Source organism: Mangifera indica, unplaced genomic scaffold, assembly GCF_011075055.1.
Source record: "Mangifera indica cultivar Alphonso unplaced genomic scaffold, CATAS_Mindica_2.1 Un_0078, whole genome shotgun sequence".
NCBI classification, from domain to species: Eukaryota; Viridiplantae; Streptophyta; class Magnoliopsida; order Sapindales; family Anacardiaceae; genus Mangifera; species Mangifera indica.
In genome coordinates, this window is record NW_025401170.1 from 49783 (window position 1) to 67104 (window position 17322).

The window sequence follows — 17322 nt, forward strand, 5'->3', positions numbered from 1 at the left end:
TTAATTTTCTCCCTCAATCCGCGGCCGATCATTTTCATCGCATCAGGACGAATCGTGTCCATCAGAAGACTGTCCCTCGATCACACCCAAACATCTCTCATGCCATAAGATTCCAGGTCGTGGAACCTCCTGTCACGCAATTGATGATGAATATTCCAGGTAGTGGGGACAGATAAGGAAAAGGTGGCGCTGTCTAAATTAGTTAAATATCAGAAATAGTATTTTCCATGCTACTTGATGATATGTCGATACATCATTCGTTAGCACAGCAATTAACTCAATTAGAGTCTGACACGTTTGTGGTAGCGGTGATTTTGCATGCACCACGTTATTCACCTGGAATTTTCCTTGAAAAGACAGTAAGTAATTTTATTCTTCAGTCCTCAACGAAACATTTGGCGGAGAGATCATCAAGTGTCAAGGTCGCAGCCATGTCCTCGATCACTGGATCTTTCGGTGACGAGTCACAACTCAGCGGTTCGACTCGTCCCTTTGATGACGACGGCTACATCGGCTACGAACCTCGCCTTTCTTCACAACGATTTCCCTCATCTTTTTCTAACTTCGATGCCGACTCCATCAAGGAATTTGCCGGTGACTCATCACCAGTCTTCACTAGCCAATCGTACAGCGTCGGAGAAAAATTTTTTTCTTCGAATCCAGTGCCGGATACTCCATCGCCACCTTCAATCTACTCGTCCGGTCTTGGATTCTCAACTTTCTCGTCTGAGCAAAACGGTAAGAGTTTTCATGGAGGTCTAGGTGGAGTGGACGGTTCGATCTTGCCACCACCGGCTGAGATGCCAGCAGAGGAGGGCTTTGCTCTCAGAGAGTGGCGTAGGTGAGCCAGCGACTTCACTTACATAATTTTGTCGACACTTTAATACTGTTTTCACGGAGTTCTAGGTGTACATGAGCCTTGGATTATGGTGTTTTGTTCATAAAATTGAGGTCAAGTTCATGGTTTCAACATGTTGTTGAAAGATAATATTCCTTAAATTATTTCATTTTACATTAATAATTTCTTATTTTTAATGTTCTGATAATATGCTTCTGTTATTAATGCTCTGAGTTATTATGTGAATCATTATATTACCTGCAAGGGGTTAACTTGAGTAGGAAAAAAGGAAAATTTATATATAAGAAAGTATTAACTTATCTAGTCGTTGTGGGTTTGGTCACTGGATCCGGGTTTGTCCTACCTCGTGTGTTTGGTTCGGTCCATAATAATGGCAAGCCAATTCGAATGGGCTTTCTCGTTATAAAAAAAAAAAAATTAAAACATAAGATTATGTATATATATTATGGGCACCGATTTAGTTTCATAATTAAATATTAAACTATATTATACTGTTAGTATGTCCTTATTGGATACAGGGTAAGTGTTACCTTGCTGTTCCAGGAACATTGTAGGCCAACAGTGGCTACTTTTAGATCTCCCTAATGGTCGAATCGATCATTGAAAATTAATTTTTCTTTTTTTCTTACATTGCAAGGTTACCGAATCAATATCATAGTGGTTACTGTTGGTTTAATATCATTAAATTTCGAGCAAGCTAAACTTTTAACTTTTTATTAACTACCTACTTTTTAAATTAATTATGTGCATTTGTTTCTGTGCAAGTATGATCTGCGCTGATTTTTGGTGTAATTGGTTTTGGGGATATGCAGACAAAATGCAATAAGACTTGAGGAGAAGGAGAAGAAGGAGAAAGAAATGCTACAAGAAATTATTGAGGAAGCAGAGCAGTACAAAATTGAGTTCTATAAGAAGCGAGCCCTTGGTATGGAGAAAAACAAAGATTCTAACAGGGAGAAGGAGAAGGTGAGATAAGACTGGACACTATGAAGGTGTTTATTTTTTTTTTCAGTAAAGGTTAATGTCGTCAATCACAATGTGCTCTAATAGTATATGTTAAGACAGACTTTGGTTGTCAATAATCTTAAAAAAATACTTTAATCCAAATATTCATCAGACACTCAAACTGCTGTCTTTCCCACTACTTTGAGAAATAATTTCCCTATATTTAGGGCAGATGTGAACATAATCCTTATATCCCAAACTACCATGTCTATAAATATGAATGTTAGTTCCTTGATTTGATCTCCCTCTCTTCCCAGTCACGCATTTGTATATTTTGAAAATGTACATGGCACAAAAGGAATTTTGTGCCTAGATTGGAAGTTTAATTTTTAGGCGACAGGAATGTGCTGATAACTCTGGCATTGTATCGTAGAAAGCATGCTAAGAAGTTAATAAAACCTGATGTACTTAGGCAGTTCTACAGTGTAAATTGGTCTCTTTTCTTTATTTTTGATTTGCATATTATAAAGACTAGGGTGCTACAATTAAGCTAACTGAGAAGAATAGGACCTGAAGTGAAAAAAGTATCTGCAAAACTAAGAATCATTTGGTTATGTGTTTTTGGGATTAAAAGTATTAATTATTCAGGTACACTAATTACTTGACACAGATCTAGTATGGAAGTGTCCATCTACTTTGCAAATCTTACCTACCCTAATTTAAGTGCCTGGATATAATATGTCAGCTGTTTTTGGCAAATCGTGAGAAGTTTCATGCTGAGGCTTTAAAGAACTGCTGGAAGGCAATTGCAGAACTCATTCCCTATGAGGTGCCAGCTATAGAGAAAAGGGGGAAGAAAGATCAGGATAAGAAGAAGCCGTCCATTGTTGTGATTCAGGGACCTAAGCCTGGAAAGGCAACGGACTGCTCAAGGCTGCGACAAATACTTACAAAGCTCAAGCATAATCCTCCTGCTCACATGAAGCCCAAACCACCGCCACCTTCAGAACCTAAAAGGGAAGCTAAAACAGGTACTCCTGCTGCTGCTGCTGCTCCCCTGAAGCCTGCAGCCGCAGCCACCACTACTCCTGATGCTGTAGCTGCAGCTTGATAGATAACATACTGCCAGCTGAATCTGCTTATGTGAAAAGTAATTTTCCATGGTCCAGAGATGTTTCTCTGGCATGATATTGAACTTTGTTAATGTCTGGAAGTCAGTCTTTCTGATGTGCTAGTTGAGGCATGTGGCATTTTTCTTGCAGAAAAATTTGTTTTTCCTGTATCAATTTTGCTGATGTTAGGATGTGCTTTTTCTAGCTAATTTGTTTCGTCTTTTTTTTTTTTTTTTTTTTTTTTTTTTTTTGTCTCCGCCTTAAAACAATTGTCCTTGGCTTTTATGTAATTAGAATTGATGAGTAGCATGCCATAGTTCTTGGGGAAATAGAGAGCTTTGCCCAGGCAATTCACACTGTAGGAGCAGAGTGTTATAATCACCTTTCGCTTCCTATGCTGAAGCCTGAATGCCCAGCGTGGCCCAAATTTGATATAATTAATGGGTATAAAAAATTAATAGATATAAATAATTATTATGTTTAATAAAATTTGATAGGTATAAATAATTATTGTGTTTGATTAAAGGTAATAGAAAAATTTATTTAAATGTCATTGAATATAATTATTTTTAAATATTTTTTATATTATTTGTTATATTAATTTTAAATAAATTTATTTTTATCTCAAAAAATTAATAAATAATAATATAATTATAATAAAATTAAAATTATTTTGATAATCTTTTAATATCTAAGATGAAGGTGATAATAAGATTATTACCTATATTATTTGTCACGTCAATATTGATAATAAAAGATTACTGTAATTTTTTATTACTGATAAATCGAATAAAATAATATAAGTAATAAAAGATAGATTATCAAAATAATCTTTCAATCCCTGAAACCAAACGAACCCTAAGAGTTAGAAACTTCCCATTTCAACAAACTTTGAACGAAAAATAATCTCCTGCCTAAATTAGATAATAAATTTTGTCAAAGAAAATATTTATTAGTGACATTATTTTTTAACATTATATTCCGACAAATAGCATGACGTGGATATAGTTTTGTGATTTCATCGGACAACATTAGATCCATACGATTTGGTATACAAAATTAAGGATATAAAATATGCAAGAGTAAAGTTATTCCAAACATAGTAGTCAATCACGTATCATATCGCATATTAAAAATTAAATTTTTTGTATCATATATTAAACATTATATTGTATCGTATGATATAATTTTTAAAAAATAAAATAATAAAAAATCCAATTGATATGTTATTAATTTAAAAAATATCACAAACATTTTTTAAAATTTAAAATTTTTTATACACACTTCTATTATACCATGATTTTCTCTAAAAAAATATATATATTCATATCGTAATATATATCATATCGTACAATAAATCCACTATATTGTATTAATTCAATACAGCTCATAATATATATCATTTTACATATATATCATGTTGTATTATGTATTTTAGCATACTGATAACTATAATTTAAAATAATAAAACTATATGTGCCAATTTGAATACTAATGATAATATATTACCATCTGATTGAATATATATCAATGATATCGTGTTATTATATTATTAAGTAATTTTAAATTAATAAAAAAAATAATACCCAATCACAAGCTAATAAATCATTATCAGTATTCATTATAAGTACACATAGTATTATCCTATTCAAAATATACAATACAATAAAGAGAAAACAGTAATATTTGATGTACAAAATGTAAATGTTAAAATAAATACAAACAAACTATCATGTTTAATGCAATTACATGAGTTTGAATTAGATATAAAATAAACAATTATATTATCTAATTTCATAATATCACATCAATTTGTTTATATCTGTTAGTATCCATCATTTGTACACAAAGTATTTCGCTTTGGTACAATCAAATGAAATACCAACTCCATACTTGAGATGTATAAATTTATAGGTATAAATGTGCTAAAGACTCATCTTTCTCTCACCCACCTAAATTTTGAGTTAAAATTCTATGTATCCCTGTAATTAAAGACTATGGGGCCAAATATATATACATACACACACACACACACACACATCAAGTGGTTAAAAAACTGACAACAATGAGATCCAAGAAACTGAATGAGTTGAGTTGAGGGTACCATGCAACTAAGAATATACATATTGCTTGGCTTTTTTGTATTCAGAAGTCTCCTCCGAGCTACTACCAAAGTGTTGAGAGTTTTTAAACTTGTGGACACCGGGTTGTGTCAGCAGCTTTTCATTAAGGTTCACTTCTTTGGAAAGCATCTCTACTACTTGCTTCATTGAGGGCCTTTGATTGGCACCAGCTTGAGTGCAAAAAAGAGCAACCTTGATGAAACGCAACACCTCATTTTCTGGATATTGAATCAGTTCTGGGTCGACAATTTCCAGAAGCCTGCCTTGTTCTCTTAGTTTCCATGTCTGCAATTGCATTCAAATTTCAGTCATCAAAAGATTATTGCAATTTGCATTTAGTTTATCAAACAAATGTAAACTTTGGGAAAATCAAGTGGACAAAAAAAAAACAAAACTTGACCAACTTTTCAGAATGAAAGGACAATCTTTAGTATCCACAAAATATATTCAACAGCTGAATTCTTGATCGATAAACAATGAGACATTAGTTCAAAGAATCTAACAAGACTACATGCTTGACTATCTCCAATGTTGTACTAAGGATGAAAATAATCAGAAGGGCTGGGGCTGCAAACAAGGCAAGCTACAAATCAAATATCAATAAACCCCTAAAAGTTCAAAATCTCGCATTTACACTTAAAATTTTACTCACTAACTTTGGGATAATTGATAAATATATAAATTATGTGTTTCAACTATAATTTTTTGAGTTGAGCTCAAGCTAGTTGTTCCTATCTCAAGCTCGACATCAAACTTGCAACTTCCCAGCTTGAAGCCAAACAACATTCTGCTCAACTTGATTGCAGCCCTAATGAGGGCAAAACATCTCCATCATCCATTGACTTGGGAAGATTAAAAGATATAGACACTAAGTCAACCTCTTCCACAAGATATCAAAAATTTTCAAACATGAATTAAAATGAGATGCTAACATCAACTGATGCGGATGAAAGAAAAGTCAAATATATAGTCTGAATGCAATTTATTAGATAGAGCACATCAAATCCTGTTCGATGTCAAAGTGGTTTCTTTTATGCTTAAATACTTTTCATGATCAGATTTATCACCAAGGTACATTCAGTGGGCCATCAATGCCAGCATATCTTGATACAGTCAACCTGGGACTTGAAAATAATTTATCACAAACTGCAGCAAGTAACAATAGTGAAATAATGTAAATATTGAATAAAGTTTAGAGACATACCCATTCAACAAGAAGCAAAAAATCCTGTCCAAATGCTGCCTTACTGCTACTAGTACCGCTAATTATTTCAAGTAAAAGAACCCCGAAACTGTATACATCTGCCTTCTTTGTAAGTTGTCCTAAGAGAGCATACTCTGGGGCCAAATATCCCCTGCAGAAAGAACATTACTAAGAGGCCAAGAAGCAGAAAAAATAGCCAGCAGAAGTCCACTGAATGAACAGGTCGTAGGAATATGTTACAACATGAATGACAAGAACTATACAAAAAATGAGAACAAGAAAATTCAAAGGGTTTGAAACAAGAAGATGCTCCATATCACATTTTACCAGTCCCATTCCCTTTCTCTCATGGGATCCTCATCCCAAATTATAAGAGAGATTTTGTTGCAATCCCCTGCATGTACTTGTTGAATTGAATTAAAATTAATGGAATTTATATAAACTGAATTGAATATATTATTGAATGGATACTGATTAGGATTGGAAACCTAATATCTCCGGTGCTCCAACAACAGATCACTGGCCGTGCTCCACCTCTTGGAATTTAGATTCCCTAATTTTGATCCTCATCCTCCCAAAACCTTACTATTTATTGAATTAAAAATCTAACCCTAAAGGACTCCCAATCCTAATTAATAATATCATATATTCAATCTGAATCCTGAGTGGACTTCTAATGTAATCCTAATTGTTAATATTATTTATTCAATTTAAATCCAAATTGGGCTCTGATTGTAATAATCCTAATTTTAATAAATTCCTAAATTACCCCGGGGCTTAACAGATTTCTATAAATTGGGATCTACTTCTCTCAGCTGCACCTCCATAGTCTACAGTTAAAATTTTTCACTTCAATCAGTTATTAGTTGCTCACATCTTTTACAAGCTCTTAACCATCTTATGTTCATTAATTTAGCTGGTGATTCAGGTTATGTACAAGCACTCAATATCTGTTTGAAGGGTTGGTTAAATATCATAAGTGCAAAGTCATCCATGACTACAAGACAACTGCAAAATTTTCAAGCAACCTCATTGAAGCAGCTTTGTTAAAAGCTTAACAACAAATCTGAATATTCAACAATATTATTCATAAAATTGGAAAAAATAGTGCCTTTTAATGGATTCTGGATATATACAAAGCACAGCATTGATTTTAATTTGAAAAGCTATCTTCACAACAATAAGACAGACTGCACAAGTATAGACATTCAATTGAATTTTTTATTAATTACTTTCTTTGGAATTATTTACAAGACCCCTTAAGTGACACCTGCTAAATTTTGAATCTGGAGCGTAACCACTTGTATCCGTAAATGTTATAGGCTCACAGCAGAGAGGATTCAAAATGATAAAATAACCATCCAAGAATATTAAAAAACACTTAAAGCAGCTATATTACAAACTTTCATGGAGATAAATAGCCAAGGCAGCTCAATGATAAAGTGAAATCCAATAATGTCATGCTTACATTGTTCCTGCCACTCGGGTACTAACATGTGTGACATTGTCAGGAAAAAGTTTTGCCAGCCCAAAATCTCCAATTTTAGGTTGAAAGTTGCCATCAAGAAGTATATTACTAGCTTTAATATCTCTGTGGACAATATGTGGTTCAGCTTCCTCATGAAGATATGCAAGACCAGAGGCTGTACCAAGGCAAATATTAGCTCTCGTAGGCCAGTCCAAAGCAATACGTTCACTTTTTGAACCTGAAATAACAAATATTTGACATTAGATAATCCTAGAAACTTGAAAGCTCACCTGAATCCTGAACTGTTGCAACAACTTTTATAGGCTCTACAAAAGACCCCAAATCAGAAGAAAGGCAACACTCACCTAACAAAACTCTTGCAAGGCTGTTATTCTCCAGATATGCATACACCAATATCCTATTATTGTTCTCAACACAACAACCAACGAGCTCAACAAGATTAGGATGTCGAGTATTTGATATCATTTTGATCTCTGTCAAGAACTCATCCGTTCCTTGTTTAGACTCTGCAGAAAGACACTTGGTGGCTACTTGGGTACCATCTTTGAAAACTCCCTGCAATAATAAAAAAGAAAAAAATTCATGACTTTTCGGCTTCGAACAAAATTTTGAACAAAATAGAACATGGTTCATCTCTCTCACCCTGTAAACAACTCCAAAACCACCTCCACCGATTTTGTTAGATGGATGGAAGTCTCCAGTTGCTAATCGCAGTGAATTGTAAGAAAAGACCTTTACATTGTTGGTGGAGATCCCTAACCAGGATATATACAAAATGAATTGACAGAACCTTGTAAGCCACGATAATTCAATCCAACAGAAATTTAGAGATAAACAAAATTAAGTTAAAACATCTCAACATCAATTGAAATTATTTTAATTAAAAAAAAATCAAAGAATTAATAACACGAAATATGATCACTCTAAATTATCTCACCTTGTACCTGTTTTTGAGTGTCTTTCTTGCAGGATTCAAAGACACCAAAGCAACTAAAATCCATTGCCGATCCTAAACAGCCAAACCCTTCAAACCCACATCTCTAAAGTGATCAAAACATATACATTGATTAGCAAAATCAGATTCAAACGCAAAATTTTCATAAGAGTAACAAACAAACACTACAAATTAAAACCTAACCCGAGTGATGAGTGCGTTTTAGAAACTCTGTTAGCAGACACGCTACCGTTTCTGAAAATGGGAAAGAAATCTATAGAGTCAGAAAGCAAAGATTGAGTGTTAGAAAGATCCATTTTAGACCATACAATATGGTCTAAACTTATAATTGGAATTGTTCCACTGTGTTCCTTTTTTTGGGAAGTCTCTGTTTGCCATCAACAAGAAATAAATAAGGTAAAAAATATATGTGAAATGATAGGGACAACACAATAGCATAGTTTAATTTCCTGTACGAAAGGGCCAAGGAAAGACACTGCAATCCTTAATTATACTCTGTCTTTTTCCAAGTCTCTGATCTTACGTTACAAATATGCTTCTTTCATTCAAAATTTTGGACCTCTCCTGGGGTTGGAATCGAATCAAAACAGGGTTTAACTCTATATCCGTTTAATTTAAAATAGTCAATTTGAAGTTAATTAATTGAAATTTAAATTCAAACTAAAAATAATTTAGTTTTAAATATAATTTAAGTCAACTTAAATTTGAATATTCAATCTAACTCAAACTTTATTTGTTTATGAAAACAAGTCTAATATTTAGTTTAAATTTGATTTGTTTTATTACGATCTAAATTCAAGTTTAAACAACTCAAATCGAATATAACTCTATCATCTTCTTTTTTCATTTCTTGCATATGAGATATATTCGAATCAAACTTAAACAAAGTTTACTCGAACTTTGCTCACGTAAAGTAGAGAGTAGTTTGAAGTCAACATGTATTGAACTCTAATTATTCGACTTCAATTTAAACCATTTCAATTTGAACTACAATTTAAGTTTGGAATGAATCACACCTAATTTCGGTATTTATATTAGTCAAAAAAATTACCTTGAAAGAACATATTTCTAGTAAAAATAACCCAAAAAAATAAATGATTAATTGAATTTTTGTTTAAGTTATATGGAAATGTTCTTAAGTTCCATAAATAATATATTAACTAAAAAAAATTAGAAAAATATTAATAACTGAGAATTTATAAAATATTTTAATTATTATTACACAATGAAATGTCAAAATGGAACTTCGGGTATTAGTCAATAAAGAAAGAAGTCAACACATTCACATGGGAAATTCAAAATTTTGCCACTTTACAGATGTGGTTATACAAATTTATCATATTTTTTGCAATTTAAATATTTATATCATAAAATTTTAAAAACTTTCTAAAATATTCTTGTATTTGACTAAAGTGTAAAATCCGTATAAGATTACTGTTTAAATACACAAAAAGCTCTTATATTTCTATCTTATCTTATGAACAATTTTTTTTTCTCTACATAAAAATATCAAGAATAAATTCAAATTATAAATTGTTGATTGTTAATGATCGAATTTTTTTAGTTAGCTCTAAGATTTAAAGGGGTTTTAGTCTAAAAATTAAAAATAAACTCAAATGTGAATTGTGTATCTGTAAAATAATAAGTTGGGGAGATCACAGCCAACTCAGCGACTTTGCCAACCTTACCTTTACCCAAAGTTGAAGATAAAGGTAATTTAAATATTATATAATCTTTGTAATATAAATGATTGATGTTTGAAAAGTGTGACAAATTTGTATGAACCGACCATTTAATGTAAAAATTTCAATTTCCCCATTCACACTATTGTTGGAATGTCTATTTGTCTTTTGACTTTGATTGATCTTTTAACTATTAATTTTCTCTTCTGTGAATAATTTTTTTTTTGACATTGACAATAAAAAAACCCTTAAATTATTTCTTTAAACTCTTTGATCAAATAAAATAGAATCCAATGAATAGAATTTTTACTCTATTTTCATATTATATATGTAGCCACTAGATATTACTAATAATTTTTTTGGTAATCAGAGGTCTCATTCATATTAGTTAGACAGATAAATTCGAAATATACTAACTAGACCTATAATTATTATTAATAGATCTTGGTTGAATCTAAATAAAGTTCAATTTGAGATTACTTTAGAGTAAAATATATTTTATCACCCAAGATTTAGTCTTAAAAACTTTTCCACCTCTAGTTAATATAAATAATATTTTTTCACCAAAAATCAAGCGTAAATAACAATTTTTCATCTAAAACTTGAATTGTGTTAATAAAATAATAGTATTAGGGAGTAAAATACTGTCTTATCTCTATAATTTTATTTTTCAAAATTATCTTATAACCTTAATTAATAAAAATTAAAATAATCTTTTAAATCATTAAATTATATAAAATTCTTTTTATCCTTTCACTTCCATCTTGTCATATAATCATTTATTAGGGGTAAATTAAAATTTGTGAAAATATCATGGGTCTTATGAAATTTTTATGGGGTTATTTGAAATTTTAAAAAAATTTGGGGATCTTTTGGACCCTAATAGTTTCAAAAATGACAATTAAACATCTAAATAATTAAATAAAATGTAACTGTGTTTTTTAAGAGTTAAATTATCATGTTTAAAACGTTTGAGTCTTATAAAAATTTATTATTTTTATATTAAAATTACTATTTTATTTTTATATTATTAATTTTTTTTAACAGAGTTTGATTTTAGGTGGGAGGATGACAATTATGCAAACTAAAAGTGGAAAAGTGTTTTCAGACCAAATCTTGGATTAAAAAAAATATCATTTACACATTAATTTAAATATAAAAGAATCATTTGCGACATTTATGAAAATTAATCTTGAACTCAATTTAAAAATAATTTAATTTTTAATATTTAAATTAATTTAAATTCAAATATTTTGATAAATTAAAACTTAATTTATCTTATAAAAACAAATAAAATCATTATCTTATTCAATTTAAATTCAAATTCAAATCAATTACAATCCTAGATAAGATTATTCAAATATTAATATATTTATAATTGAATCTTCACGTTAGATGTTGCCAGCCAAATGGGAAAAAAAATAAATAAAAAGAATAATTCAGTTGATACACCGTCAATCATGCGTGACAAGACAAGCTCAATTAATAGATAGTGCAGGCAGGAAGGAAGGAATCAATTGGTTTTCGTAGGATAGGAATTCGACTTGCTTCTCATCATTGCTACAGTGTTTTATTACTGTTGTTGTTGAAAATGTTGACTCGATTCACATTATGACACCCACCCACCCACCAAAACAAATTAAAATAATTCATGTAAAATATTATGGAATCTGATCTACAATCAAACCAGTTAAATTACTATCTTATGATATCATTAGGAAGGAATGCACGATACAATTCAACCAACAATCGAATTGGTTAATTAATGATCAGATTAGTGAACCGATTAAAAGCTCTTTTGTATTTTTTAATTTTTATTTTGTTCAACGATCAAAATTATATAAAATGAAAGTGATTTTGCCATTCATCAAAGCGATTCAATGAATAAACCTATTGAATTGTCATCCAAAACTACTACTGTTTTTGGGTCTCAATCAAACCAATTGAGCCAATTAGTCTACTCCGGGTTTTAGAACCACGATTAATGCATTATATATCACTAGACTATAATTCTACTTAAAAAATCTACACAACATATCACCAAGCCGTAGCTCTATTTGGTTGAATATTTTTTTAACGTTTATTTAATTTGGGAACTTCTCTGACCCCTTTAATGGTCTCAAAATATTGTATGTCTATGAAAAGGCGAAAGAACTATTTTCCACCCAAAGTATATTGTTATCTCAAGTTTTCTCCCATTAATTTTAAAAATCTCATTTACCCACTCATGGATAGTTAAACTTAACAAAACCCTAACTCTTTAAAATTTTATCTTTTTCTCCCTTTAAACCCTAAAAACTAATCATTTCCCCTCTAAGCCAAGTTTTAAAAAATGGCATTCTCCCTCCTAGGGTTTAGTTTCCAATCCTCGACGCCATCGTCATTGACGAAGCTTTTCTAACGCATCACTATGCTCCGACAATCTCTCTTCCCTCCTTTGAAATGCCAGTCAACACAAATTCGGTCTGGAAAGACGAAGACAGGAAACTTCGTAAATGTCTAGAAAGAAAAAGAACTTCGTCTCCTGTCGTCTCTGAAGCTTCATTGAATGTCGATCGAGAGTCTAGCTAAGTGAAGAGAGATCATTGGAGACAAAGAAAGCTTCGAGAGAGAGAGAGGTCATCGACAATGATGTCGAAGATAGCATCGGAGATTTGGAAAATAAATCCTAAGAGAGAACTATCATTTTTTAAAACTTGAGTAGAAGAAATATTTTATTTTTTAAAGTTTAAGAAAGAACAAGTAAATTATATTTTACTTTATTTTTTATATTATAGATAAAATAACGATTTTAACTTTAACTAATTATAGGTAGGTAATTGAGATTTTCAAAGTTAAAGAGGGAAAAATTGGGAAAACATACTTTGTGGCAGGGGGAGAGGAGAAAGAGGAATAAGTCCTTTGGCCCTATGAAAAATAAGAAATCTTGAAGAACAAAACACTTCTGCTTTGACCTTTGAATGTGTTTTGAATTTCTGACCTTTGACTGTTACAAATTCTGCAGAACATGTGAAGGCCGGAGCTTATCAATTTCCAATAATCGCAATTCTCATACAACAGTCATCACCTCAAGTAAATAATTTTAATTACTCGAAACCCTTCATATTACGATCCATTTCATCAGGATCTAACTGATGGGTATTGTACCATAGCAATATATCGGAAATAGTATATGCAACTGCAGACTCTCTTAACAAATTTGACAAAAAGTAAAGTCGCCATACACATTGATTGCTCTAGAAACGGGCTGTTTCTTAAGCATTAGGCTGGTTGAGGTTACCACCTATAGATAACATGCAGAAATGCTTTACCTGCCATGGTGGCCTGCAGGAGATGAATCTCCTCTCTCACTTCCACAATCCTTGCTGCATTCCATTTCAATATCATCAACACAGAAGGAATTGTTGTTCACACTGGGTTCGGAGCTAGCATTGCTCCTTGTGGCAAGAGGTGAATCTGAAACACTGATTGTCGTGCTTTTTGTGGAACTGGATCTCACACTAATAATAGACGAAGCTGGAATCTTCGCCATTATAGGCCGTAGATTACCTTGAATGCTTTTTCTTATATCCTGCACATCGAGAAAAGCCAAAATCAGTTTGTTTGCAGAGTTACATCCGGAAAAATGAAATGCGTTTAGTAAGTAGCACATAGGCAGAATCATGGGAAAAAAAAAACTAAAAACAACACAATAAAGAACCTATTGCAATGGATATCATCTGATATATAGGTCTAAGAATTATGTCTTTTCATCAAGATTCAGATTATCTTTGGTTGCAAGCAAACAATGTATATTATTCTATTGATCCAATTATCAACCCAAGCTAGAATTAGTTTATAGTTATGAGAAATGCAACGAAGAAAGCATACCATATGTCGTAAAGCCATATCAAGGGATGTTTTTGAAAGTGCTCTTCCAAAGCCAGAGCTGTCAAGGGATGAGGACGATTTGCCAGCAGAATTACTATGGCTGGAGCCATTGTTATCTTGCTTTGGTGGTGCCAGTTTCCTCATGTTCACCACTCTTTCCACCATTTTGGTTCCCATCCGTACTGGATTCACGCCATCATCACTACTGGCATTTGCCTTACGCTCGAAAGGAATGGAACTGCCACTACCATAGGCACTAACGTTTGAAGTCCTTACTCTAGATGGAGAGCAAGACTGCTGTCTGCGTCTTCCTATAGAATTAGCATCAATAGAAGATGATTGAGCACTCTGTGCCCCTGGTCTGCCCCGAGAAGCCGAAGCTGGTCGTTGAGGCAATGATGTCTTTAGATTTGGTGGAGCATCAAGTGAGAAACCAGGCATCTCTGAAGGTTTCCATGGCCTAGATTTTACGGTTGGAGAAGTGCCGCGTGATGGAACAAGATTCTTTGAAGTCATGGAACCTGACTTTGACACTGAAGTAGATTGAACAGGAGTAGATACAATAGGTGCATTTGAAGGGGTTGATGGCCGACACGTTGGTGTTGCTGATCTTGATGTTGATCGATGAGTTGGAGTTGCTGATCTTGATGTTGATCTAGGAGTTGGAGTTGCTGATCTTGGCACTGGTTTAGGAGCTGCTACAGTTGGCCTAGCAGTTGGTGTCGTAAAGCGAACAGTGGATCTAGTAGGAGTTGAGGATCTCACTTCAGGAGCAGCAGGTTTAAAGGAAGGCAAGGTGGCCCTTGAAGTAGGAGTTGAAGGTCTTGAAGGCTTAGCTGTTGTGGATAAAGTTGGCCGCCCTGTTGATGTTGCAACTCTAGTAGTAGAAGTTCGACCACCAGATGGTGACGGCCTCCTGCTGCCAGTACAAGAGTTAAGTCCAGATGGCTTGGTCAGATTCTTTGATGCTACATTACTCCTTGAAGCAGGTTCTTCCTGAAGATTAGGTAGCTGAAATCGCAAGGTACCATGAATTTACAAGCTATGGCAAGTAGTAAACAACAATTTTCTAGTCTCGTACAACAAAAAAAGACAATTCCATATATCACTAGAACTTTATAAGTAAATAAATCTTATTAAATATGCAAACGTGATCAGATACAGAGGTTGATTAAATAACTTTATAGCGGTAGAGCAACAGATGGACAAGCTGATAGCACTAATTGGCAAGGCACGAAAACAACCAGTAAAACAGCAAAGGTTTTTACCCTTGTTTTCAAAGCAGTTGGACGAGCATTAGGCATCCCCATTTGACTCATTTTATTTTTCTGCAGTTCCATCTCCAAAGAAGGAAACAGTGGGGTAGTGGGTGGTGTAAGAAGCCTGAATGCAGAATAATTTAGCATTAGTATCAAACTAAAAGGGCAATCTTTGCCAAAAATTATCATGAAAATACAATATTAACACAACCCTTTACAATCACAAAAAGAGTCAAACCCACCCCATATGCATGTATCAGAATTCAATTTTTGTCAAACAATCAAATCCGTAAAAACCCAGCTTTACTCGCTATTGTTATAACATAAACCGAGAGATTGGATTGTGACAAATTCATAGAAGAATCATCAAAAGAATAAAGGTATCCTATGCAAAATTTAGAATTACAGCCTAATCATTGATGAAGAAACTCACAGGCTTGCACCGTTAGATCCATCACATTCATTTCTAATAGAGATAACAACACACGGGTATTAAACTATGATATTTCGATTTTCCTATTGAAATTTAGTTTTTCAATGATTTAGCGACATATTAAAAAAAATCATAGTGATAATAAAATGGAGGAGAAAGAGTGTAAATTTATATGTGACATTATTCACCAAAGTTTTTTTCTTAAAAAGAAAGTCTTCATCTTTTTTTTCTAACATCGTTGACTCTTCCCTTTTCTCACATATAATTACAGTATTATGAATTAATCAATATACTATTCAGCACAAAAGTATGAAATTATTCACAGAAACAATACCAATCATAATCGGATTTATCATTCTCCGAGTTCAAGAAATTCTCAGCAGCGGTCTTCCTAGTCGGAACGGACGACACAATCCTGGATATGGGAGATCCTCCATTATTATGTGCTGGCGAATACAACATAAACAAACACTTGATCATATTAAAACTAGCATGATGATCTTCAAAAGTCAAAATCTAACAAGGAAGCTAAAACGACACCGTACCTAGAGGAGTGCTGTTACTATTGATGCCTTCGGAGTTGGGAAGAAGAAGAAGAAAATTACTTTTCTCGTTCTCGCGCCTTCTCATTTCAAGAAACAAAGCAAGCTCTTCATCTCTTTCTTTCATCACCATCTCGATTTTCTTCTTCCAGCTGAATATTCTGCTAAACTCTTATTACTATTTACTTTCAAATAGAAATATAAAGATACCAAAAGAGAAAGGCGTAGATCTGGAGCCAGAGCAAATGATCCAGAGAATTGTCGGTCAAAAGAAATGCAAATAGAAACCGTTGAAGAAGACAAGTGCAACGTTTGCGTTGAAGGAGATTGATTGGGGGAGGAGCAGGGACTTCAGGAGTTGGTTCGTATATGGCGACGAGTCGACGCTGCGAAATGATCGACATGGCGAATTTTGAAACTTTGGCTGTGTACATTCCAGCTAATTGACCTGAAACATATGCTTATTCACGAGAATGCCATTTTGTTTGATGCTAGTTTGAAATTCAAAAAATAAATTCAACTTTCTAATTTTATTTTCTCAATAAAATATTTTATTTACATATATATATAAAATTAAAATTTACATATAGTTTTCAGGTAACAGTAAATTCAAGTTAAACTAAGTTACACTAATTAATTCAAATTTAAAAAATTTAATTCAAATAAATAATAAAATTATTAACAAAAAATGCTGAAAATGTTAAAAAAAAAAAAGAAGAAAATTTGTTAAAAAACAAGAAAAAAAGTTAATAAAATAAATTTATTAACAACTTTCTGATACTTCATTAAATTTGAGTCGATATCATTTAAACTCAAGCTAAAATTATTTTAACTCAAGTTTAATATAAT

At 32.6% G+C, this 17322-nt stretch overlaps 3 protein-coding genes across 3 annotated transcripts; 1 reads left to right on the plus strand and 2 right to left on the minus strand.

The window, feature by feature from the left end:
• The first annotated feature begins 242 nt into the window (after positions 1-242).
• LOC123207447 (clathrin light chain 3-like) lies at positions 243-3125 on the plus strand. The gene is made up of 3 exons (XM_044624854.1): positions 243-841; positions 1672-1825; positions 2550-3125. The coding sequence occupies exons 1-3, from the start codon at positions 243-245 to the stop codon at positions 2913-2915; spliced, it is 1119 nt and encodes a 372-aa protein (XP_044480789.1). The 3' UTR covers positions 2916-3125.
• Positions 3126-4676: 1551 nt separating this feature from the next.
• On the minus strand, positions 4677-9031 carry LOC123207448 (putative serine/threonine-protein kinase). Its single transcript, XM_044624855.1, has 7 exons — positions 8871-9031; positions 8670-8772; positions 8375-8487; positions 8077-8287; positions 7712-7949; positions 6244-6394; positions 4677-5324 (listed from the first exon to the last, which is right to left on the minus strand). Exons 2-7 carry the CDS (start codon positions 8731-8733, stop codon positions 5028-5030), a joined length of 1074 nt encoding a protein of 357 aa, XP_044480790.1. The 5' UTR covers positions 8734-8772; positions 8871-9031; the 3' UTR covers positions 4677-5027.
• A 4401-nt stretch (positions 9032-13432) lies between these two features.
• Positions 13433-16867, minus strand: LOC123207442 (mucin-5AC-like). Its single transcript, XM_044624846.1, has 5 exons — positions 16477-16867; positions 16266-16377; positions 15508-15622; positions 14240-15250; positions 13433-13940 (listed from the first exon to the last, which is right to left on the minus strand). The coding sequence occupies exons 1-5, from the start codon at positions 16604-16606 to the stop codon at positions 13677-13679; spliced, it is 1632 nt and encodes a 543-aa protein (XP_044480781.1). The 5' UTR covers positions 16607-16867; the 3' UTR covers positions 13433-13676.
• Positions 16868-17322: the final 455 nt, after the last annotated feature.

Coding starts and splice junctions, on each gene's coding strand:
- LOC123207447 (XM_044624854.1), top strand. CDS start 243: ATGTCGATACATCATTCGTTAGCACAGCAATTAACTCAATTAGAGTCT. Junction 842..1,671: donor GCTCTCAGAGAGTGGCGTAG/GTGAGCCAGCGA, acceptor GGGGATATGCAG/ACAAAATGCAATAAGACTTG. Junction 1,826..2,549: donor CTAACAGGGAGAAGGAGAAG/GTGAGATAAGAC, acceptor ATAATATGTCAG/CTGTTTTTGGCAAATCGTGA.
- LOC123207448 (XM_044624855.1), bottom strand. CDS start 8,733: ATGGATTTTAGTTGCTTTGGTGTCTTTGAATCCTGCAAGAAAGACACT. Junction 6,395..7,711: donor ACCCGAGTGGCAGGAACAAT/GTAAGCATGACA, acceptor TTCTTTCTGCAG/GGGATATTTGGCCCCAGAGT. Junction 5,325..6,243: donor TTTTGCTTCTTGTTGAATGG/GTATGTCTCTAA, acceptor ATGCAATTGCAG/ACATGGAAACTAAGAGAACA.
- LOC123207442 (XM_044624846.1), bottom strand. CDS start 16,606: ATGGTGATGAAAGAAAGAGATGAAGAGCTTGCTTTGTTTCTTGAAATG. Junction 16,378..16,476: donor TAGTAACAGCACTCCTCTAG/GTACGGTGTCGT, acceptor TGTATTCGCCAG/CACATAATAATGGAGGATCT. Junction 15,623..16,265: donor GATAAATCCGATTATGATTG/GTATTGTTTCTG, acceptor TTCTGCATTCAG/GCTTCTTACACCACCCACTA.